Consider the following 25,624-nt stretch of genomic DNA (forward strand, 5'->3'; position numbering starts at 1 on the left):
CTACATTGCTATGTCATTATTGCAGAAGAGCAATACTCAGCTATTTCTTTTGTCTTAATTGCCTTTTGATCAGCTCTTTGCATGTGTGAAAATTTCTGAATGTGATTTGCTTAATAATCTTTCAGAGTAAAGGTCATTCATAGATTATGCACATGTAATCTAATGTTTTGCCATTTTGTGATTAGTATTAATAGCACCAAACTGAAGCAGTTCATTAACAGTGCTGGAAGTGTGCGTGTTGGAATGTAGAAGTTGTCTTACTCACTGAAACAGTAACTCTCAAAGAAAAGTCACTTTAACATGGGTGGCAGTTGGATCAAACCTTTGACATAACTGCCAGTAGTGCAGTTAAGTGCTGTGCCTGGTGGTGTGGGTGTATGATGGCTCGTACAGAGTCACACGTTCTGCTTTCTTTTAGGATTTGAGATAGCACCCATCCTTACAGTGTCTATGGCTGGAAGTTGCCTCTGACATCTTCTTTTCAAAAGTGTAGCTTAAACCTTTTATGCATGATGAAAGTGTTCTCTCTTTTTCTGCCTAATGGTATTTTTAAATTACTGAGATGCTCCATGAAGCATTCTTTTTTTTTTTTTTTTTTTTTTTTTTAACCAGAGCTGAATTTGGAATATATTGCAGTCTATGAGGACAGTCATAAGAATACCCTGACTCATTAACTGGCACATCTGAGTTAAAAATAAAAAATGGAGGGGTGAAAAAATCCCATACATATACTTCTATATAATCTTTTATTATAACCACAGGATAAAATCAAGCAGCAAAGCCTCTTATGGCTGTAAATACCCTTACCATACAAATAAAATAAAATTGTGAGAACTGAAAATGGTATTAATCTTGATACAGAGCTGTCAGAGAGAAGACAGGTTGTAATAGCAGCCTTCTAGTGCTATTAATTTGTAACAATGAAACTGAATAATTGACATGTTTTATCTTGCTTGTCTGCATCTCACTGCCAAAGCATTCAAGTTCCTATTTCTGAGTGTGAAGAAGACTTTACGAAGGAATTACATTCAGTATTAAATAATGCTGTTATGGGAAGTTAAGGGCTTGTGCTGGGAATTTCCAAGAGGTGGAAGGAGAAGTGAGGTGTTTTAAAAGGTGTTAACCAGAGAGAAACTGATGCAACTGTGGGTAGCTTCTTACACGTATACTATAAGATGGAAACATTATGGAGCCAGAGGCCCCAAGGACACACTGTTTTATGTCTTCTTATAACAAGTATATATAATTTACTATTAATGCATTCTTAGAACCATAGAAACACTGGTGAAACTGGAGAATTTGCTTGGTAACTTGGACCTGGTACTTTTTGTCTCTTTGATCATGATATTTTTCCTTCAGATGACTTGGTTGTAATTGTTACAAAGCAGTGCTTGACAAGGGATACTAAAAAAATATTAATGCTGTGTCTTTAATCTTCTTCTTCTTGCTCTCGTTTATAATTTCTCTTCTTGCACTGTCTGGCTATGGATCTGAGAGCTACCAGGTTTACCATAAAATTCTTGTTTACGCTTGACTTTATGATGGAGACATGCAGCCTTATGAGAAATAAGCTCATTAAGTCTAGTTTGCATCAGCTTAAGCTGCTTTAACTGTAAGCCATGGTGCTGCCTTTTGTGAGGGGCTCTCCAGTCCCACAATTTGTTCCTTTAGAGACTTAATTTTGTCAATTTTCTTTGTGGTGTTGGTTTTTTTTTAATCTACTCAAAAGGCAGTTACAAACCTTGTTCCAGGAGACTTCTCTGCCTTTTGACAGGTTAAGAAAAGTATTTATATGTTAAGATTTTAATCCTGAAGTCTCAGCACATGATGATAAATGTAATTAAAAGTGATTAAATTAGTCTGCTGTGCTGGCCTTATGAACTTGGAGTAAAGGCCAGTATTAGGCAGGCAGAGGAACAGGCTTAGTGTGGAGTTTGTTTGGTGGGATTTCTTTAGTTTGTTTACTCCCTAGAGAAGACCAGAATGTATTCATGTATTCAGAGTTGGGTACTGCTTCATCCTGCTTATAGCTATCTTATATAAGAGAAGAACAATATTTTAAACTGGAGGTGGCTCCACATGGTAAGACCAAATGTGTTTCCTACCTCTGCTCCAAACCTACTGAAAAACTGGTGTGGGACTTGCAGGGATGTGTTAAAATCCATATTACCTGTTAATACACACTCCCACTTGCTTATGAGTGATATTTGCATCGCCACATATTTCTTTACCGTATTTTGCTAGGCACAAAATGGACAAATGAACAAAATTACTGTTAAGTTTTCTAGCTTTTCCATAGGATTCAGATTAGTGTCCTTGTAATAAGTGATTTGTGACACCTTATGCATTATTAATATTAGATTTTTACCATCACCTATTACTAATTTTCTGTAAAATGCTAATTTCCAGTCACAAAGGTATTTGGAGACTAATTCTTTGAGTAGTTGTCAAGTAAAAGGCTGCACTCATGAGGAGCACTACTCAACAAATGTCGAATTGTCAATATTGTTGTCAATACTGTGTATGATTTTCTTTGCAGCCCCAATTGGATAACTTGTCATGGTTCATGTGCAGTTGTGGAGTGGTGCTAATCCATAGTTCTTCCTTCTAGATGGACAGAAATGCCCTGTTTGTTAAGCCTTAAAATGCTTTGGGATCCCTTGAAATGGAGAGGATCATCTAAAAGTGTGATGCATGCTATTAAACGTTCGTAAGAGTTCACAGATGTGTTGCATTTTGGAAGACTGTCATAGGAGCAGGTTCTACTTTGATAAATAATAAAATGACTGTGAATGACTCACAGCTCAGTTAGAATTATTCCCAGCCCTGATTATGTGTCAGAATTATCCGAAACGCTGTATCAGACATGGTTTGCACATGCATTACCTGTGTATTCATGAAACTGCATATTTTCCAATGTAAACTTACTGAGGGCTCCACTCCACAAATCCTTCCTTTTGAGGGCTCCTTTCTCACCCAAGCAGGCCCTGTGATTTCAGGGAAACTAATCAGGGTAAGGATGTTCATGACAAGCTTTTGAACCAGTTTTAGAACTTTACCCTGTGAGGAAAAACTTGAGAATACTTTACAGAAAAGGTTATGAAGTATGGATTCCTCACAGTCCTTCAATACTCACTGTAGACATCTAAGGACAAAATATATATTTGTCTGCGGATTTGTAGTCCATGACAACTTGTCCTGTCTCATGCAAAGATGTTTTAAGACAGTCTTTTTTTTTTTTTCCTAGCTTCTGGAAAAAACCAACAATATGTTTGAGGAATCTGATTCTGCAGCTACAAAAAGTCCTTTGCACTTAGCTGTAAGTATGAGACATGTAAAGTGTTTGATCATTACCTTCTAGAATAACTCCTTACTCTGTGTCTTTGAAGCAGATTTAATCCTAGACTTGTTTTGAAAAAGCTGGGAAGGGATGTAGGCCTAGATGTAAACAGCTTTGGAGCTGAAATCGTTAATTATGTTTTTGGCACTTGAAGCTCTTGGTTCTTACTGACTCTGTCACTCAGGTAAGAAGACAACACAGACACTGAAGTTAAATGGAAAGTCACAACTTCTATTTATAACTAGTTTATAAATTTGGGGCTGGAGCTTGAGCCTATGGCTTTGTTCATGAAATGGGATACTCTGATGTTCTCCTGAAGATGTGCAGAGTGCAAAAAACTGTCTGGTACACAGCAAGGTGTGGGAAAGCATGCTTAAACCCCAGCAGTGCCCTGGGACTGTGCCACAGAAACTGTGCTATCAAAAGGGGATCCACCACATGTGGCATCATAGATCACAATAGTTCCCCTTTCCCAAGAGCTCAAGATTCATGATCCCTCTTCTCAGTTTTCTTGTGCAGAATCACAGATTAGTTGAGGTTGACACAAACCTCTGGAGATCATGTAGTCCCACCTCTGTGCTAAAAGCAGAGTCAGCTAGAGCAGGTTTTCTCAGGGCCGTGCCCAAGAGGCTCGTTGCCTCTTGTCACTGGGCATCCTTGAGAGGAGTCTGGCTCTATCTTCTTTGCTCCCCCATCAGGTGTTTATAAACATTGGTGAGACCCACTCTAAGCCTTTCCTTTTTGGGGCTGAACAGTCCCAGCTCTCAGCCTCTCCTCATATGTCTTTCTCAGACTGGCTCTTCACTGAATATCCCACCTCACCATGAAGCTGCCCTCCTCTTGAAAGGGAAGCAACTTGCTTACTTGAAAATGGGAGGAAGTTTTAGTTTCGTAGTGATCATGTCTCTGTTTCCTACTCAGCCAGAACAGCTCTGACCTGACATTTGAATTACCTACATGTAATCTGAGAGAACAAGAGACAAAACAGTTGGGTTAAAAAAATGACTTTGTCACAGAGCTTTTCTCCCCATCTTTTTCTCTGTTCTGAGAATTGCTTTCATTCAGTTGGAGACCAGTAATATGCCATGCTACATATGTATACCAAAAGAGCAGATATGTTGAATTTAGTACCCAGTTAGATGATAATCCATGCAACCTCTGACCAGCATCACTCTAGGGAATCTCTTTTTTGAAGCAACCATTGCTGGTTTCCACATTTTCAGATAACATAGAATATGAAAAATTAATTGTTGATTCACCTGGTGCTGAATTGGTGAATTACTGCCTGAAATGTCTCACCTTGAGTTGTGTTAGAAAGTTAAAGCAGATCAACAATTGTAATTTCTGTCCATATACACTAGGAATTTTTTGAGTTGCTTTGCTACAGTGAAAATTTGGGAAAGTCCTTTAAAATTGAAGAGAGAGTCTAAGGAATCAAGAAAATGGTGTTATTTCTACTGTGTTTAAGATACTGTGACAGTGACAGTTTTTATTAATGTTTTACATGAAATTCTTCGAAAGATGAGAGTTCTTTACATGACACAATTCGTATTTCTAGGCCTATAATGGTCATCATCAAGCCTTGGAGGTACTTCTCCAGTCTCTGGTAGATCTGGATATTAAGGACGAGAAGGGACGCACTGCTTTGGACCTGGCTGCGTTTAAAGGACATGCAGAGTGTGTGGAAGCTCTCATCAGCCAGGGTGCTTCTGTCACTGTAAAAGACAATGTCACCAAAAGGACCCCCCTCCACGCTTCAGGTGAGTGTGATCTTATGTTTTGCTTGTGGTCTAGACGCTACAACACAGAAGCAGCTATCTTTACCTATCTACTATCCCTATGCGCATTTCTTCTCAATGGCAGAAGGAGTTTTGGGCTTGTACTGAGGACTGCTGCTTGTTTGCTGAGGTACTGAAGTTAACTCTTACCTTTCATTTCCTTGGTCTTTTTCCTGCTGTCCCCAGGGTTCAGTCCCTCACACATAATCTCATGTTTTTCCACACTATTGCTGCTCTGCCCTTACCTGCTTATCTCTACTTTATCTTACCTCTCTCTCTTACCACCTACTCTTTAAGATGTGTGGTATTTCCCCTACACCAGCTTCTCTTAATGCTTCCTCGGCCAGAAAATCAGGGGAAGAGAGAACACATCCCTCACTGCTTCTTCTAAGGAAGAAAGGTTGAATATACCGGTAGGCTCTCATTGGTGATGAAATTGTCCTGGTGTTCAAAACTTGCAACCTTTTGAAGGGGCAGCACTACAGAAATTCATCCCCTTTCATTTCACATTGCCCTTCTCCTGAGCTTGCTGTTGCTGGGAGTCTGCTCCATTCCTCGTGTTGAGTGTTAATTATGCAGCGTGCATAATTAATTGGAAAATGTAGAATTTGCTATTTATTTAAATGTTATTTAATATGTACCTGCCAGATAAATACACAGAGGTGCCAAAGGGAATGTTGTTCCTCTGGCTTGTTCATCGAGGGGCTCAGCGCAGCATATCAGTGACCTCTAGTGGGAAGTAAAATTAATACCTCGTTGGATAAGAATTCTTTCCAGGCCTGGACTTAATTGTCTTTCTGTTTATCTATTGATCTTGCTTAGATTAAAATGCATATACATCCTCTAATACCAGTTTATTCTCTGTATGCGATGCTATAAGTGCAACCTAGAAACATAAGGTGGAACAGACTATTATCAATTCTGTCTGGAGTACTGAAGAAAATACATGTAATGGATCTTCACAACATACTAAAAAATGCTTTCTGCCTTCTTAAATTTTGAATCAGAACTGAGTACATTGCTCCCCACAATAAATTAATAATACAGAGATGTGCTGCCAGAGTTTACATACCAGAAGTTTGAGACCGGAATTCAGTGAGAAGAGATTTTAGTTTACCACAAAATAGTAAATCCAGCTGATCCTTACCATGTTAAAACTGTTGGTTTAATTAATGTACATCAAGATCAGTGCCACCACAAAACTGGAGTTGTGTTGGTCAAGAGCTTTGCTACAGTCACTTCAAACATAGTTTAGGGTCTGATGATGAACAAGGTGTGACTTTTCCGGTACATTATCACTATAGCAATGATTTTGCATTTATGTGAAAATTTGGTTATAGTGATGTAGGTTTCTTGTTGTCGGAGCTGAATTGTGAGGGTTCTGCAGTACTGAAAAAAGTAAACGGTAACAAAGCCATATTTTTGTTAGCAGCTCTGACCTAAAATACAAATTTGTTGAATAGATCTGTTAAATAGAATTGAGTGGGTTTATTGAATAGAAGGTGTTATTTTAATATACACTTTTTTTACCTGCATACAAATTCTGATTGTGGGGTTTATTTTCCTATTTTAATTTCTTTTCCAATTGCCCCTATCACATATGAGTGCCTTCCACGTAAAACCAGTAGGAAGATCCATTGTAGACTTTTCTGGCCTGTGACACCTTTCATGTCTCAGATGAGAAAAAAAAAATCTAGGGATACAAGCAAAATGTTCTTTAAATCTGCAGGGAAGCAATTAAGCTAGGTATGCATTTAAAAAAAAGAGCAAGAAAATCCTACACAGAGGAATGAGACACTAAAGAGAACACTTATCTTAAGCAGAAGGTTGAATATTTGAACTCTTAGTAAAGGAGATTTGTCACTCTCATGAATTTGGAGGCTTTCGAATGAGAGAGAAGTGCACTTTGGGTAAATCTCCATTAAGACAACATTTAGAACCTTCCACTCGAGCTATGCAGAGTTCTGTGGAGATCAGTTCTGGAGTAAAGCTTCTATCTCCCACTTATTATAAAAAGTCACTTGCAATCTAATGATTTTTATTATGCTGTTTCATAACCATTCGTTTTGGTTAGAAGTGTTTAGCAAAGAACAATGCCACCTGTTGGAAGCTCTGCGTGGTGCCGCTGCAGTATGCAGCAGCTTTTACTTGCAAGTGTGAGAAGTAAATTGGCATATTTTGGGAAATCAGACAGAATTCTTGCTGCATTAATCCCTTAAGTGACAGTGCGCATTTGCACACATAAAAGTGAATACTTGCATATGCAATGTTGTGCACTGGAAGAAACCAAGAAGGCATGGGTGCCCATGCCCTTAAACATGTTTGTCTTCATTCCTTCTAATGACTCAAGCACAATTGCTGAACACAACGGTTAAGGAGACCTGAAGTGGCGGATTCGATTACAGGGTTCTGCAGAGCTCTCTTCAGTAAAAGGATTTGTAAATTTAGTAGGGAATTCACCTAATGAAGTATTTATTTTTCTGTCTGTCCCTCTCGGGGAATAGACTTCCTCTGACCTCATAATATGGATAATTTCCTTAGCCTAAATTATATGTTCCCTGTATAATGTTATCACCATCAGTATTCCTTCTGGCTAGCTTGGGGAATCCATTGCAAGTGTTAGCGTTAGTGTTAGAGTTTCTGTTCTAAAACTCTTTTACCAAAATCCTTTTCAGATGCCGGCATGAACAAGTTATGATTTCTCTTCTTCCTGCTGGGAGAAAGAACAGATTAATTTTCTTCCCCTAAGCCAGTGACTCATCAGCCCTGCAGAACTGTTTACATGTTATGTATATGGCATTACTTAGTGGTAAATAACTGAAAATGTATTTTATTTTCCTGGGTAGAGCAACTAAGGTTATTTTTAGATTAGTGATTTAAATGTGGTGATGTGCACCCGTTTCTCTGCCAGAATGATGTGACACGGGTGGTGTCAAAGGGTTTTGCCTCAGCCCACAGGGTGTAGGCAGTGTGAACGCATGACTCGCTGTAATAAAAACACAATCTATACCAAGTACAGCGATTGCTGTTTTTCAAAGAAGAAAATACTTCTCTTCATCCCGTGAGTTGCATAAAGCTGAAGCCTTTAAGCCAGCTGATACACACATGGGTTTCCAGTGTTGGGCCCTGCAAAATGTAGTAACTCAGAGCTGTTTTCCAGAAGCAGTGGGTTACATTTTAAAAAGGAAAACCAGTTTGTGAGCTCACCAGTTCATCGGCACAAGTTAAATGAAAACTGTAGGAATGTTAATTTCTTATATTGCGGAATATTTTCCTTGTTTATAAGAAATTTTCTTATCCCTAAGGATTCCAATGTAAAAATATCTGAAATTCAGCGTATTTTAATTAATCATCCTTTTCTTTCTTTATAGTCATTAATGGCCATACACCCTGTTTACGGTTGTTGCTAGAAGTTGCAGATAACCCTGATGTGACAGACGCCAAAGGACAGTAAGTTTCCTTTGTAATGGTTATTTTCAGCTCTATGATTCTTAGAGCATCTCAGATTTCTTACAAAAACAGCATTTATTTGAAATACTGTATTTCCTGCATGTCTCCTTATAGAATTTGGCAGAGATTACAAAGTACACATTCAGTGATCTAAGCAATGTGGAAAAGATTATTCATTAATCTTAGCCTTTGCTTCATACTCGAAACAATTCTTCATAGATGCTGAGGGCCAAATTCAATAAAGACTAACAAGCTCCTGAGATGATGCTGTAGGGAGTCTTTTTCTTTTTAAAACATTGCTATTTCAGGGTTTAGTTGGTATATTAGGCTGGTGCAGTGAGACAGAATGTTTATTTGAGGTGACACATGAATCCGAGATGTTCCTACAGAAATTTTACTTTTTGTTAAATGACAGTCATAGAGGGAGAATAAAATGTATTTTTAAAGTGAAAATGTGAATGGTTTAAAAAAAACTCATTTGAGATGCCTGGAACATATCTGACTATATGCATATATATATGTATGTACTATACTGATATAATTTTAAATGGTAGTAGTCATATCTAAATATGGAAGGAGAATAGATCCTGTTCAGAAAAAGATGGAAGAAGTATTAGTCCAAATTTTGACTTGAATAGTTTCCTCATGTCCCTTCATCCCCTTTAAGCAGTTGTGCAGCATTTGCAAAAGAAACGTTCTGGGTTGTTGTCATCTTGATAACTAGCAGAGACATTCATCCACAGCGCTTGGGTACGGTAAAGATCATGTGTCGCTGGAGGGACAATAATTGTAGGTTATTAAGAGAACAGATCGTCTTGAATGATGTTGCTCTGTAAACTGCTTACAAATGAGTTTGTTTCTATTTCAGTCATGGTAGTTGGGTGTTAAACATCCTAGTGATTTCAGACAAAAGGTCTTCACTTGGATGTTATATAGATGAGTGTGGTGAAAGACACAGGTTTGTGGTTAGGAATGGAGAGAAATGCAGGGCTTCCTGATTCCTCTGTTCCTGTAAGTTAGTGCTGGTGAGCAGTATGTCAACTGTTTTGGTTTTTTTGTTGTTTTTTTTTTTCTAGAACCCCACTAATGCTTGCAGTGGCATATGGGCACATCGATGCTGTTTCTTTATTACTTGAAAAAGAAGCATCTGTAGATGCAGCTGATCTTCTGGGATGCACAGCTTTACATCGAGGGGTGACTCAATTTTTATGACTCCTAATTATTTGTTTTACTGTGACTACAACTCACTTATAAATAGAGGGATATTGAATGTAGGGAATACTGTAAATGACTGGAAACATGACCAAGCACAGTCAATGAGGTAAAAAGCAGGACAGATCTGCTCCCAGTCATGCTCTGCTTTTGACTTTATTTCACATGTGTTTTAATTAATTAGCTGAAATACTAATTAGACCATATTTTCTTGGCTGTAGACACTTTACAATACCAATCATTATTCTAATTCTGAGTATCATTTCTTTAAAAGAACTGCCCAGCAGTTGATTTTCATTTTTCTTGAGGAGGATGGTGTAAATAAGTAAGCCTTAAGTTTTTTCTAGAGGCAGTGAAACTCAAGGCAGATCTAATTTTTTCTATGAGTCAGCTTCTTACCCAAGGTGAAGTTGATGCAAGAGGTGATATTTTTACAGAACTCTATGATAACTGCAGCAAGCAGTTCAGCTTAGGAGTCCTGCACAAGTCTGTAATAAAAGCTATGGCATAAAAATTCTGTTCTGTATTGCTAGCAATACTTGAACATGCTGAAGATACCAACGCTAGCATATGTATGATATAGAGGTCTCTGATAGTAGCTGGCCAGTTCCTAAAGCAACTTCTCATATTTCTCCTTATATTCTTGATCCTTTTTTTTCCTGCGTTCTTCTCTCACATACATACATGGTTTTGAGAAGCCAGACTCAGGTTTTCTGAACCTCACCCCTTATTCATCTGTTTTATTATTCTTAAACTTCTCCTTGCTTTTTGTGCCACACTTAGTGGAGTCTCTTCCACAGACCAGGAATCAGAGCCTTTGAAAGACAGTACCAAATGCATTTCAGTGTATCAGTTACCATAGGTACTCTTGGGAGCAAAGGAGCTTTCATCTCAGGCATCGATCATATTCTGTATTTCCTGGGCAAGATTCTGTATTATGTCAACCTCTTTACTCATTTCATTGTTTTCAGATTATGACTGGGCATGAAGAATGCGTTCAGATGCTGTTAGAGAAAGAAGTATCTATTTTATGTAAAGATGCCAGAGGCAGAACACCTCTGCACTTTGCAGCAGCTCGGGGTCACGCCACTTGGCTGAGTGAATTACTGCAGGTAGCACTTTCAGAAGAAGACTGCAGTTTGAAAGATAATCAAGGTTACACACCGCTGCACTGGGCTTGTTACAATGGTAAGATTCTCTGTGTGGACGTTTGCCAAGTTCAGATGTGGCCTCAGTTTTAGGAAAACATGATAACAAAGCAGCCCTAACACTTTGAGAAGCTTGAAATGAAGAGGCAAATTATCTTACCTCTACTCACTCTCTGCAGTCAGTATTTGCTGTGTTCACCCTTCAGGTCAGAAGCCAGGGAAATCGCAGCAATACCTCCCGAAAGCTTGGCAGCTCATTTGCTTCTAGTCACAGGATGCCAACGTGAAATTCTGGTTTTGCTGATGTCAATGATGCAATTCATTTTTGTGGGGCCAGGAATGCTCCTTTGAGGTGTCACTTTCTTATTTACTGATGCAAGAGACCATGTGAATCGATGGATATTCTGAACTGAACTGATTATTCTAAACTGGATAATCTGAACTTTTTGCTTAATATAAGGATAAACCTTCCTAATACCATCACTGGAGATGTGCAAGGCAGCATACATAACATCACATAAAAAAAGGCGCTTTTTTCCCCAGAAAGTGTTCATATTAGCCTGGATCTATCTTGCTGCTGCCATTAAAAAATAAAATAAAATCTGTATATAATTTTATCACTGAAGAGTTTATATACACATTTTGTTAAACTTTGAACTTGGTGTTAAATTCTAATCGAATATGAATTCAGTGAATTACTTGCTTTGTGCAACACTGTGGAATGTCTGATCTCTTACAGGTCATGAAAACTGCATAGAGGTACTATTGGAACAAAAATTTTTCCGCACATTCTATGGTAATAGCTTCTCTCCATTGCACTGTGCTGTGTAAGTAGAAAACTCCAGTAACAAATGATTTAGGATATGTCTGGAAAAAGTAGCCGTATGAGAAGAAAGTATTTGATTGTGGGTTTTTTATTATTTGCATGAGCAAATAATTCTAAAGCTGATCATAAAATTGTGTTTATGCTAAAATAGTGGCAGAATAAAGAGTATTTTGGCATACATTTCATACATTTAGGCTATTTGATGAAAATCTGACTTGTAATGAAATAGCTGCATTTCTGCTCCCTTTCTTGTTTCTTTTCCCTTGCTTACAACTACAGACCTATGCCTTCTCTTCACACAGGCTGGAACTTCATAGCTCTTCCATTCTTAGGCCATGACCTGGGCTATAGTGCCTTGGTCCGTGTAAGTATGAGCTTTTGAGGTTCCTTTGAAACCCAATGGCTGAAAGTTAAGAAATTTGTCAGAATCGAGATGATTCTTTATTTAGCAATAGGAACAAAGTGTTAAAGAAGGAAGGACTTTGAAACAGCAATCTATGCCGTGCTAGAATGGTGTTCTGTGGAGGCCACTTTTTTTCCAAGACATGCTCAGCTGAGTATTTTCCAGTCTGATTTTCTTTATGGCCTTTCCTCCTCCTGAGATAATCTCTGTCTTGAAGGTTTGGTACTTCTTATCCAGGTTTAGCCAAAGAGATTGATCAGCTACAGAGACAGACTCTGTATACAAAGGACTCACATTACTTATAAACAACAAGAAGGTGATGGCTATTGTGAGTTACTCATCTTTTACCATGCATGTATTTTAGACAGATTCCCTATTCAAATAAAGCGGCATGTTCTCATATGGTAAGGGTTCTAACAGACCAAAATTGTAACTTTTCATAACATAATTGCAAATGCATTTTTTTAAAAATGCAAGTTTACTTTATTTTATAGGACCTAACCTGTTTAGTAAAACATGTAAGCCATCAGAAGAGTAAGGAATTAAGCACTGAAAAAAAACCAGTGCAAACCTTCCTAATTTCTGCCAACAGTTAAAATGACTGTATTCTAGTCTATGTTCTATTAGAAGAATGAACATCTTCCAGAAGTAATGATACGAGTATGAAATGCATCAAACTTAGGAGCTATTAAAAACCCCAATATATTAGAGAAATAAAAGCAAATATAAACCACTGGTTTTACTCTGCTTATAAGAAAATCTTTTGTGAAAACATGAACATAGTGTTTGAAATCTGAATTTCTAGTGATGGCCTTGAATTTTTTTTTTCAGTACTTGTGATTTTTTAAACTACTATGTAATTCTGAAACCCATTAAAAATGTGTGCATCTCAAATATGAATGCAAATTTAAAATGAAAACAGCTACTAATACAGCGTAGGTGTGTGTTAGCTAGACTACATGTCCACGATATTGTTACTAAACACTGTTCATTTTCATAATGAAATGACACAAATTAACAATAGCCAGAAAGAATATAAATTGAGTACATCCACCAAGGAAAAGCATTAAATGTGTGAGTTGGAAGAGATGCAGGCTTCAGTACCTGAAACACTAGAATAAAGCTTTTATATGTAAGTATCTGTGACTGAGTGCCTTCCAGATCCAGGTGGTGTTGACATTCAGACTAAAGGAATTCAAGGTATTAAGATTTTAATGCTAGGTTTGTGCTGCACTTTCTGTTACCTTTATGCATAGTGAATTGCAGGATCAGCTTTGCTTTAGAGACTGAAATTCATAGTGGCAGAGGCAGTCTGGTTAAATGGAGAGATAATCAGAAAAGTGATTGAAAGCATTAAGGCAAAGTAATGTTAGGATAAGCTATAAATGACCAATAAGAAATATTAATGGGGAGTGAAGTCAATTAATACTGGAAAGTGGGAAAAGATGTAGACCATTTTACCTTTTTGAAAATGTATTTCTTTCCTTGACAGAATCAATGATCATGAAAATTGTGCATCGCTGCTCATTGGAGCCATTGATGCCAGCATTGTCAATTGCAAAGATGACAAAGGAAGGTAATAGTTTCTTAAACAAATTGCATTTCCTCTTCATGAATCCGTGCAGTATTTTTTGTAATTCCTTCTGAACCTGTGGAAGTAATCCTTATCTGATATGGTTGAGCTAAGACTTGTCATGCTGACTCTTTGAGACAGCAGTTTACACTGCAACAGAGTTAAATGGCGGCTTACTTGAAGCAAGAACACTATAGAGTATTCAATTTCATGAAAAGAAATACAAAATAAATAGTATTTTGTTTGTTTAAAACACCTATGACTATAGGCTGTTTCTCTGAACCTATTTTCTTTGTTAAATATATAAACATGTTTATCTTTGCTAAAAGGAATGATACTATATACACATAGAAAAGTATTTCTTTAAAAGCTTAGGATTTATTTAAAATATTAGCATTTGCAGAGCACACAACTGAAAACATCTATGCAGCAAAAGGATACTGATACAGTGGAAGCCAAATCTTTATCACCTTGATGATAATGTGTGGGGGCGTGTGTGTAAATTGCTGAAAATCTAAAAATGAAATACTTACTGTTTTTATTAATTAAAACAAATTCAAGACCTTCAGTAGTGGTGATTACTTACTCCTGTAAGTGTAAAATCACCTCACCCTTACTTCAGTAACACTATGAGCTGGGTTGTGTACCATCTACCTTTCATCTTTGAGAGTCAGGCTTCAGACCCTGAATGCCATGGGGAGACAGCAAATGAATTCCAGTGTCTCAGTCTTGTGGTAACTGATCTTAAAAGTAGATAGAATTTCTTCTGCCTTTATAGTAATGCTGTTATTGTAGCTTGTTGCTGCAGTATCTTTGACTATAACTTAAAATACTTTAGTCTTTTAAAGTAATGGATCTGTTGTTTTCTAATAGTTCTTCCCATCTTATGCTTGTTAAAAAGATAAAATCGGATGAATAAAAATGAGGGATTGTATTGCTTTTCACATTACACAGTGTGCCCTGTTAAAATAAAGATGCTGCTAGTATGAGATTCACCACAGTATCGTATTTCCAGACTATCATATGAAAAATAAAAATTAAAAAATGACTTGCACTTTCTGGTTCTTGGGAATGAAGTAAACACGAATATTGTCGTTCTTTAGCAACAGCTGTGGTTGCTCCTTTCCCCACAGAACGCCCCTTCACGCAGCAGCCTTCGGGGATCACGTGGAGTGCCTCCAGCTCCTCCTGAGTCACAGCGCACAAGTGAACGCTGCGGATCACGCAGGGAAAACACCTCTCATGATGGCAGCTCAAAACGGTCACATAGGTGCTGTAGGTAAGTACGTCCTTGCCTCTTTTTGCCTTGATGGGTGACTGCTACTGCAGTTGCTGTCTCACAGAGAAGTCCTTTTTTTTCCTGTGAAACTAAGGAAGAAAAAGAAATTGTGTGGATGTCTGTAAGAAGCTACCTTTACATCTGTAAAAAAAAATCTTTTTCTTCTCAGTTCTTGTTTCTCAGTGGTCTTGGTGAACATTTGCAATAACAAACTTGAGCCTTATTTCCTCCTAAGAGGACAGTGAAAGAGCATGAGAGCAGTAGTAATTCTGTCTCCCGTTAACTTGCTTGATTTTATGGAGCAGTAAAAGTGCATGCATGAAAAGACTGTAACTTTTTTTCCCCACTGTATTATAGGAAGTCCTGTTCTTGAAATGGCAGCTACCAGCAGCTGCTTTTTCCAGGCTAGACTATATACTGTAGAAATTGATTAGCACGAATGCACACATCTATTGAAATAGTAAATGGTTTCCTCTGTTTTTACATGTTCGTCTGCCCATTGTTTGTTCATTGATTTCTGTTCTATACTTCAGACTTTTTGGTGAACATTGCCAAGGCTGACCTAACATTAAAAGATAAGGAGTTGAATACATCTTTGCACTTGGCTAGCAGTAAAGTAAGTTGAAGACCTTTATATGCTTCTATTCTCCACACAGTTTGTCTGTATGTACGTGTGTGTTTATGCTCCTAAAATTTTTGCTCCAGTGGAATTTTGATGGTCAAGCTTGTCGTGAGGAAGGGAGCATTGTTCCAAGCTTTTTCTCAAGTCTGTTTCAATGTTTAGTAAATTGAGAAATATGGATGCCTCTTACAACAGCTGAAACAAAAGGAAGGGAAACTAAGAAAAATAATGGAAAATCCGTTGAGATTTTACCAAATAATCTCACTGTAAAATAGTATACCAGTGAACCTATTTAGTGGCAAAGAGAAAAAAATATTCTTTTTTCCTATTCTCCAATTTCTGTGGAAGAAACCCCAAATTTTCCCTTATGCTCTGAGGCAGTAAAACCAGACGCAATGATTAGATTGGTGGTGGTGTCTTTTTCCACCTTTTCTTCCTCTTAATTCCAATTGCTACTGCTGTCTCTGCAAGAAAACCACCCTGTGCCTTTTCTTTTGCTCCTAGTTACAGGTTGGATTCCAGTGTGATAGCATTACTGCAGTTTCTGCAGACACATAAGCCTCTCTGAATTGTCAAGGTCCTTCAGGCAGCTGTTCACCTCTCAGGGCCGTAGACTCAGCATCTGCAGCTTGCTGTGCCGAAACAGTATCAGAAATAAAGTCTGGATCTGTATGATTTCCAAAGTTCCATTATTAGAGCTCTCACACTGAAGGGATTTTGTAATAGCTTATTAACAATACAAAAAGGGATCTAAAGGCCCAGAAAGTATAGTATTAATTTTTGAGATTAAACTATCTCTTTTTATGTTACTATGTAGTTCAGATAAATAATCCATTGAATGCTCTCTCAAGAGAGATAGCAGTCTTCTCTGAAAGCTGAGCTGAATTCATATATGGAGGGTTGAAAGCCAGGTGAATGTCTAAATGTCTAAATGTGCTAAAGCATCCTAGCAGTGGCAGTTTGTAAATGGTGTCTTAAGGCTACTACAGTTCAGCTACTATACATCCTTATAAGCTGCATAGCCTGTTTTGTGTCTCAAATTGTGTTATTAAATTTTACTTTTATATGTAACATTTCTTTTGCTTCAATTTCAAGCAATTGATTGGTTGTTTTTTTTCCCCCAATTACAGGGTCATGAAAAATGTGCCTTGTTAATACTTGACAAGATACAAGAACAGAGCCTTATTAATGCAAAAAATAATGCATTGCAGACGTAAGTATACCCTAGTCCTCTCAAGTTCAGTTGATTTACCAGGAGATTCCCATTCAGCATTTCAAAATCATGTCTTATATTTTTTCATAGAACAAAAAAAATAAATTCCTAATTTTTTCGAGTGCTTACCCTTGAAAAGACCAGATTTGTATCACATTTTCAATTTTCAGTTTGATTTCTTTGATGCTAGTTATTGGAAAAATTATATGAGATCTTTTATTTGAAGACTATAACAAAATGGGTATCAATCATGTGAATATGTGTGTATGCATTGAGCATTTCCTAGCTTTTTGAGCTTCACCTGAAATGTAAATAATTTTATTAGACTCAAGGTGGTACATTTACTTTTCAGCAGGTTTTTTAGGTGATATTTTACGTGCAGTTCTTGTCTGTACAATACATTATCAGCAGGGTCAGAACCATCGATATTCTTACTCCAGCTGCAATTGTTTGCCTGCTATGGGGCAATCCCACAGTAGAAGATTAACCCATGAGTTCAGGTGGCAGATCATCCAGTCCTTGCAGAAGAATTCATTGCATCTTAGCCCTTTATTGCCCCCTTCCAGTAAGAAATTGTTTTTCTTGTCCCACTTGCTGCCCCCAGAGACGAGCACTGGGTGTTTGGCCAGGAAAGGAGCAAACCAGTGATTATTTTTAATTTCCATCTGCTCTGCAGTAACAGAGATTAGTAATCAAGTATTCAAGGATAAAAGGGCAATGCAATGATTTTGAACAGTATGTAGTAGCCAGAATTAAGGATGGAACAAAGGCATTTCTTCAGTCCTAGATTTATTTGCCTTTTAAATGTCAATTGTGTACTGCAGACGGTGTTCAAAATGAGAGCTTTTTCAAGAGAGCCTCTAAACTGGAAAGTTCTAAGCAATCTTTGTGTATGTAAAGATAATTGTATTCGTATTGCAGATATGTTTTATAGATGTGGAACATGAGGATTATTTTAAAGGCTGTATTATAATCTCATGTCTACAATATGACTGTAATGATCCAAAGAAGGAAAACGTTATCTTTCTGATGCTGGGGTATGCTTTAAGTATTACCTAACTTTTTTTAGTAAGTCTGTTTTAAACTGAACTTGAATTTGTTATGTTTTTGTAGACCTCTCCATATTGCTGCACGAAACGGCTTGAAGATGGTGGTTGAAGAGTTGCTAGCCAAAGGGGCATGTGTCCTAGCAGTAGATGAAAATGGTAAGTAAATAATACACTTTGACAATCTTCAGTAGGGCCTACCAGGTAATTTTATGACAGACTGAAGCAATAGACTTAAAAGCTGATGATAGACATCATTGATGCTTTTATCCTTCCAAGAGCAGGCAGTGAGCTGTGTGAGTACCTATTAAAAAGAGATACTATTTTTCTTTAATATAAAAATGTATTCTAAACATCACAAGTGGTCCCTTTTACTGTTCATTTTGCATGTACTGTCAACAGCTAGTCTTTTTTAATGCTTGAGTGCAGTGGTAACTTGAATTTCCTAAACATGCAAGTGGCACCGGATAATTCTGACGCCTTGCAGAAGAATTAAGGATTATGCATTCAATCAGCGCATGTTTTAATGGGTAGGAAGAAAACCATCAACATATGTTTGATTGTGTCCCAGTTCATTCTGAGATCAAAGCTTGTGCTTTCCAATTGTCTGACCTAATCCAAGATGTAAATTATTGTTGCCTCATAAAATACATAATTAGTTAATAAATCTGATAATTTTGTTTCAGATCTCAACGAAGTCCTCCCCTAAATTTTATAAAGCCCATAGAGGGCTATGCTTCTATAATTAATGTTTTCCAAAATGTCTTCCTGAAATAAGCAGGTCTTTCTTACAATACTGACTTCATGGCATTAACGTAACAATTCAGTACCTCCATCTTCCCATATCTGTAAAGTAACAATAATACTACTCACCTTTCATTGCAAGACATTTAATATCTATGGATGAAAAGAACTGAGTGGTGAGTATTTACTACTAACCAAATGCTACTAGATACATTTGCATGAATGAGTTCTGCTGAAGTCATTTGGCCCTAACCTGATTTTAGAGATAGGGGACAGAAAAATGAACCAGACTAGCTTCTAATCACATTTTTTATCAGTATAATTGTACATACAGATCCAGCTAATATGCATGTAGGTAACAAATGCAAATTACGTTTAAATTTAATACACATTTATTTTTTCTAGGAACAACTGCATACACAGTTTAGAAGAGAGAAATTCAAGTACAATCTTAGTGTAAATACAACTCTAAAGAATATTTACAATTGGAACTCAGTGGAAGAGGAAATTCTGTTTAGGGTGTGCATTCACTGCAGTCAGTGCGTACATGTAGGTAGTTTGCTACAAAACTGTACTTAACGTTTGCCTACCAAACTCATCTATACTGCAGGTGTACTTGCCTTACCTGAGGCAGGAGGAGATGAGTAGTAGTCATTGCCCTAGAGCACTATTGCTGCAGCACTTCAGAATGAGCCATCTTCAAAAGAGTATGTTTGCTCTTTGTATAAAGGAGGATTTGTTGGAAAGTGCTGGAGTACTACACAGCAGCCTGCAAAACGTACAGATAGCAAGTGTAATCAGCATGTAGGTTTCCAAGATTTGTATATGTGAAGAGCTGCCTTAGGGGCAGTGCTTGGACAGGAGCCACATTAAACTGCAGTGAAGACAAATTTTTAATAGCTCCTCAGTTCTTCATGTTACTGACATCTGTAGAATATTAACTTTGCATTGAAAGTGTATGCCATGCTTTCTGAATACAGTCATTCTTGTAACATAATGTAAATTTGGGTAGCTAAACATCCACGTAGTCATACCTGCTATACATGTACCACATGTACTGGTCAAATTCTTTTCTCTCATAATTTAATTCCTAAACAAACTGCTTTCTCAGTTGAGTAGATACTCACCCGATCAGTCTTTAAAATTGTTTTTCAACTAATACCTAATTTCTGATGAAAGTAATTGCTCTCAGAATGACACTTGTTCATACGCACAGAAACTGAAGCCAGTTTCTGTCCCTGTTGCTGTACTCCCCATGTTCTGTATTCATCAAACTGTCTGTGTTGTAGAACTGTGTTTAGCAAGTGCTTTTATTCATATTGTGGAGTCTGTTTGCTGCCTGATTTAAAAAAAAATAGTGCTTGTTGTGGTCACAGTGATTTAAATGCTCCATGAAGTGTGTATTTCTCCAGCATGTCTAATTTAAAATAAGTAACATCCCCCTGTTGCCTGGCATGATTGAACATACATCTCCTGCTTACGACGTCACCTAGAGATGTATTTGAGGAATGCTCAGCGCCATTCTGGATACCCTTAGTACTAACCATTGCCTTGTCTGCATTTGTGCCCAGGTCATACGCCAGCCCTGGCTTGCGCTCCTAACAAAGACGTGGCTGACTGCCTGGCACTCATTTTGGCTACCATGATGCCTTTTTCTCCTTCCAGTTCAGTGACGGCTTTCAACTTCGTTTGTTTTAAAAAAGACAATTTGGGCAGGACGCATCTCTGCGATGGCTCCAGTATCGGTAGCATTAACTCTTACAATAAGCCCTTGAGTAATAACATAGGAACAGAGGATGGGTACAATGAAAATGATTCGGATTCTGAAACATTTTGACTTTTTGGTATTCAAAAACTTTTTTTTTTCCATTATTATTTCACTTAAGCTTTATTTTTGTCTTTTTAAACAGCTTTAATCCCATGGCTATATTCGTAACTATTACTCTTGACAAGTAGGTATTGAAAGATTTATAGCGTTGATGAGAATCAAGCCTTCAAACAACAAAGTCAAAGGGGTTTACTGGAACATATTCCCATTAATGTTCTGCAGCTTTTTAGCTTCCTCATGTTTCCTTTGGGCCCTAAGTGCCCCTGTGGAAAGTCTCTACCTCTTATTTTAAGTAGAAAAAGAGAAAATGCCTTTTTACTTTTTGACAGCACAAATAAACAGGGAACTGTTTATAAAAAGTTCTTATGTGTTTTAGCTATACCTTTAGTACATGAGCATGCTTCCAGTGTAGCTTTCATAGATTCAAGCATCACTCATTTCCTCTGTCTCTTTCCTGCTTCTGGGGGCTCTGTTCATTAGATGTTTTTATTATTATTTATTTTTTTTTACACAAACCAAAGGTAAAGCTGTAAATCATAAAACTGCCTGTATTACTTTTCTACAGGAAACGAAACCTTTTACATTCTGCGTGTATTAAGCACTTAAACGTACGGAAGGCACTTTTTGCAGTTATTATTTGCAGCACACGACTAGAAAAATACAGTTATAAACTCTTAAGACCAAATTCTCCTTGTCTAACCATATTTTCCCACAGACGTTAGTGGAACCACTTGTGTAAAACGAAAAATCACTTGGCCCTTATTTCTTTTTCCATTCAGCACAAACATGTCCGGTTTATTTGCACTACAGAATTAAGGTTATTAGAAGTTTCAGTCACCTGAGCCATTAACCATGAATCTAGTAACAGAAGAAAAAAAAGGAGAGAGGGAGGGAAACAGGTGTAGACAAATTTGTATGTAAAAGTTGATAACGACTTGCCAACTTAAATGGATTTTTTTCCTTTTCTATGCTTAAATAACTTATTTTTACTGTAAACAGTATCAAATTTTAAAATGCTTTTGCCAGTGTTTGGATTAACAGAGGTAAAGCAATGAAAGCGTAACACCAAAAGTTGAAATACCAAACACCAGAAAACTTAGCGGTGTACTGTGCAGGGTATTGGCGATACATGCTAAAAAAACTATTGTCACCAGCTTTTAAAGCAATGTCAACTTTGTGAATATGTTTACTCCTTCTGCCAAAGTTTCTAGGTCAAATGGACCGCGACCCTCCTCTGCACCAGATGTACAAAAGGAAGAATGAACCTTTGTAAACAAAAACAAACAAACAAAAACTAAGCAAAAAGCTCTCATGAACTAACCAGCTGTACCAAGAGGACCAAAATGCTCCAGTAATTAAATGGAAGACTTTGCTACTTTTATTTTTTCTTCAGATGTGAGTGACATAATGAAGTACTTTTTCTAAACCATGAAAATATAAACTTTTGAGGTAATGAGTAGTCTTGAGTGAATTTTACATTTTATGACACAGGTTTCAAGTTGACATTTGTAACTGATGACGTGTTGACCACAGGTCGTTGGGGTTTTTTATCCAGACTAAAGAATATGTTCATATACTTTTAATGTAAATGTGTTTATATTTATTTGAAATGAAACAAATGCCCAGGAAAAATAACTATGGCTTGTTCTCCTCGTTAGCGTTTGTGCATACTATTTGGCATGATGCGAAATGAAATGTGAATCTAGGCAAGGCTGATGGCCTGAGCAGGAAAACAAAGGGCTGATGCACCCATCTTGTTGTCTGGAATGCAAAGACAAAGCCCACAGGCTATATTGCTAAAAAGCAGTGAGCAAAACACCGTCCCTCATTTAAGAGCATAAGGAAGGGATCTAACCCCTTGCTAGACACGTGAGAGACACTGTACAGCTACAGTAAAGAGGGGAAAAGGTCAGATAGCATGGAGTCAAGGTGTTAAAGTTCCTGGGATTCATGCTCAGGCTGTCTGCAGGCCTACATCTGTGCTGGGAGGATGAGATGAGCTTCCTCAGTGCATGCTTTTGGCAGGGTAAATGAGAAGTTTTAGTTTACTTGCAGTTTTTGCAATGGAATTGTTAAAAACGTGTTGGCAGATTCCAGTTCTTTAATTAGGAAAAATATTTATATATTAAGGTTTTTTTGGCCTTGCTGAAATGAAACATTATTTCCTTGAACATTAACAAATTTCCAAAGTTTACAACAACAAAATCACAATGTGATTTAGTGTCTCTAAAGGTGAACATTTCTTTTCCCTCAGTTCTAAACTTTCTGCAGTAGAATGACAGAGCACATGAAACACTGGTTTCCTCCTCAGAAGTAGCGCAGAATAACATTTTAATGATTGATTTTTCTTTGCTTCTAAAAGTTGCAGAATAGCAATAACCACCTTACTTAAAGCACTGAAAATAAGAGGAGAGTTCAGTTGTTGAGTCTTCAGTGGTATCTGTTAATAAATGAACAGAAATCCCAGTTTGGGGGGTTTTTATGTGGAATGATGGCATTGAAAACAAATGAACAAATGGGAAATGGCTGCTACCTGTCTAACAGTAGGATCAGCAGTCAATTATTTTAACCAGAGACGCAGGTAGGTTCCTTAGCAGGATTACTTACAAGTCTCACCCTGAGATACAGAAAGTTATGCTATCCTACATGAAGTTGCTTCATTAGCAGAAAACCAGTCCTCTTTACAAAGAGGATGTTGTATTATTTTAAGCAGCCATTTAATAAAAATGCAGTATTTTTATTTGCTACCCTACAGCGTTGCTGAAAATATTTCTGTATATTTGCAATACCTCGTAACTCTGGTAATTGCATAGTGCAACTGCTGCTTCCTAATGATATCTACATTATAGAAGCATAGGTGATTACTTTGCTCTTTCTAGGAACCAAATCTAAACTTTACTGATTAACCTTTTCAGTAAACTAACAATGATGTAAATATGCAATATTCCAGAAATCATAGAAACATGATTTGTTAGTATCTTAAGGGCATTGGGAAAAGTCATGTTTTGAGTATGGTATATTTAAGAGGAAAACTGTCACAAGCAAGACATGTGGAAGCTCTCAGTGTTGGTCTATCCCACAGCTCATGTGAGTTACCAGAATCCCTGTTTTTGTATGCTAGTGCATTAATCTGTAACATAATTTATCACTTGTAGAAATAGATGTCTAACTTAGGGCAGGTATTTAAGCATGGGACTAATTTTACTCTTGTAAATAATCACCTTGCCTTTCTGTGGACTTTTTACAAGAGTAGAGTTAATCATACAGAATTGTTGCACTTAACCCTGGATCCTGCAATTTACAGGACGTGGACCACTTCTGTGTCTGCACCAAGCAAAGGGTATTTGGGGAGGGGCAGCCATTTGCCCGGGTGCATTAGCAGGATTGTTTCATCCTGTATTTTAACCACAGCTGCAGGTGGAATCCCTAGCAGGATGGGGACCCAAGTCTCTCTCATAAATACTGAGTTACAACCTCCAGACTGCCTGAAATTGCTGTGAAATAGCTCAGGGGAATTCTGTTCATCGCTACTAAAAGGGCACCATAATGTGTTTGGTACTTTTATGCAGTCAGCAACTGCCAGCTTATTGAATTAGAACAAACACATGAAATGAATTGTTTATCCATTGTACTGTTGAGAAACTTGGTTATGTATCTTGAGGATGATTTTAAAAAATGTGTGATTTTTATTCTTAGTCATGTAAGAAATATTAGAGTGCCTTTTTATATTTGTGTATTATGGAAACGTTTTGTGAAACTCGTCTTTTTTTTTTTTCCTTTCATTTGAGTGTTATAAAAGCAATATATTACCAGTAAATTTTCATTTCAGACCTTCTTTGAATGTATAAAGTGTTTCTTCTTTTCATATGTTCTACCTGCATTGAAATGAAAATGAATATGCTAAATTTCTATAGGAATAATGTATAATTTTTGCAGTGCTGAAAATGCTTTCTTATTACACAAAAAGTAAACCTTAGGTCAGTGTTATAGGAAAGGGCGTTTTAAACTAGTGACAATCTGAGTGTGTGTATAAAATGTAATTTTATGCGTTTCTTATGCAGTGATCTACATATTAAAGCCAATATCTTATGTTTTGTAGGTTTTGTCTTACATTTTATGCTTTAGCATGTGCAATATATCTTTACAAACCATGGTGATACGAATCTGGTGCCAGTGTTATATTTTGCATAACATTTGTAATAAACAATATAAAATATTGTTTGATGGTTTCAGTGGGGTTTTGTTGGTATTGTTTGCTTTTGTAAATTGAAGTATAAGGACTTGGGTAAATGTCACATATGAAATGAGGAAAAAGACTGACTTCAGCGAATGACTTGGAATTCAACCTGAATCCTCTCAAGCACAGTTTAGTAACTTTTTCAACTACTGAATGCTGTATTAATGTAATGAAGAACCCTAACTGTAAACTACTATTGCAATGCATTCAGATGGTTATTTTTACAAATAAAAATGGTACAAATACTGTTGGAAAACTGAGTAAATTTTGTTTCTTTTAAAGGAGAGGGAAAGGCTTAAGTATTTAGCAGTGAAGAAGGTGAGAATATAACTGTATGTATTTACACTTTGTACTTTCCTCATATGTCAAGTCTTTGTCTTAGTAAGCTGATGTATTATTTCCTCTGTAGATTGAGAAAAGAATCATAACATTTTTTGGCAGATACTAAATATTTTACTGTTAAGTTTTCACTGATGAGCAACACCAGCAATCCCGGGTTGGTCATGCATGGGGAGGTGGGGAAGGGCTGCCCCCAGAGGCAAAAATGCAATGGGAGTGCTTAACCATAGTAAAATACTTAAGTTGTTAAAAGGGCTTAATTAAAGCAAACAAAAAAGACTCACAAACCCCCCCCTCAACTCCCTCATCCCGCATCATTAAAACCGTCTTTTACGTGTTGAGTGCTTGAAGCTTTACGGATGTCTTAACTGCTCACAGGCCAGGAACCGTAAAAACCACCTGCACAGGGGACCTTGCAGGTTTCGTTTTGGGCGGGGTGCGGGTCGAGGCTCTGGCCCGGCTCCCGCCGGTACCCCCGGCCCCTGACAGCGCATGGGGAAGGAGGGGGAGGAGTAAATCTGCTCCCGTCGACATCCAAGGGGCATTTTGGAGTCCGCAAACTCCGACGAGCCGCCGACTGCCCTAG

General features: G+C 37.4%; 1 protein-coding gene across 1 annotated transcript in view; it reads left to right on the forward strand.

The window, feature by feature from the left end:
* Positions 1-22,105, forward strand: part of ANKRD44 (ankyrin repeat domain 44) — a 74,309-nt gene extending 52,204 nt beyond the window's left edge. The window contains exons 16-27 of the mRNA XM_010180371.1: positions 3,248-3,319; positions 4,899-5,100; positions 8,490-8,568; positions 9,645-9,762; positions 10,752-10,968; positions 11,668-11,755; positions 13,650-13,733; positions 14,864-15,009; positions 15,543-15,625; positions 16,762-16,844; positions 17,958-18,049; positions 21,667-22,105. Of these exons, the coding sequence (XP_010178673.1) occupies positions 3,248-3,319; positions 4,899-5,100; positions 8,490-8,568; positions 9,645-9,762; positions 10,752-10,968; positions 11,668-11,755; positions 13,650-13,733; positions 14,864-15,009; positions 15,543-15,625; positions 16,762-16,844; positions 17,958-18,049; positions 21,667-21,725 (1,323 nt within the window). The 3' untranslated portion in view covers positions 21,726-22,105. The remainder of the gene's footprint in view (positions 1-3,247; positions 3,320-4,898; positions 5,101-8,489; positions 8,569-9,644; positions 9,763-10,751; positions 10,969-11,667; positions 11,756-13,649; positions 13,734-14,863; positions 15,010-15,542; positions 15,626-16,761; positions 16,845-17,957; positions 18,050-21,666) is intronic.
* Positions 22,106-25,624: the final 3,519 nt, after the last annotated feature.

Source organism: Mesitornis unicolor, unplaced genomic scaffold, assembly GCF_000695765.1.
Source record: "Mesitornis unicolor isolate BGI_N332 unplaced genomic scaffold, ASM69576v1 scaffold5063, whole genome shotgun sequence".
NCBI lineage: Eukaryota > Metazoa > Chordata > Aves > Mesitornithiformes > Mesitornithidae > Mesitornis > Mesitornis unicolor.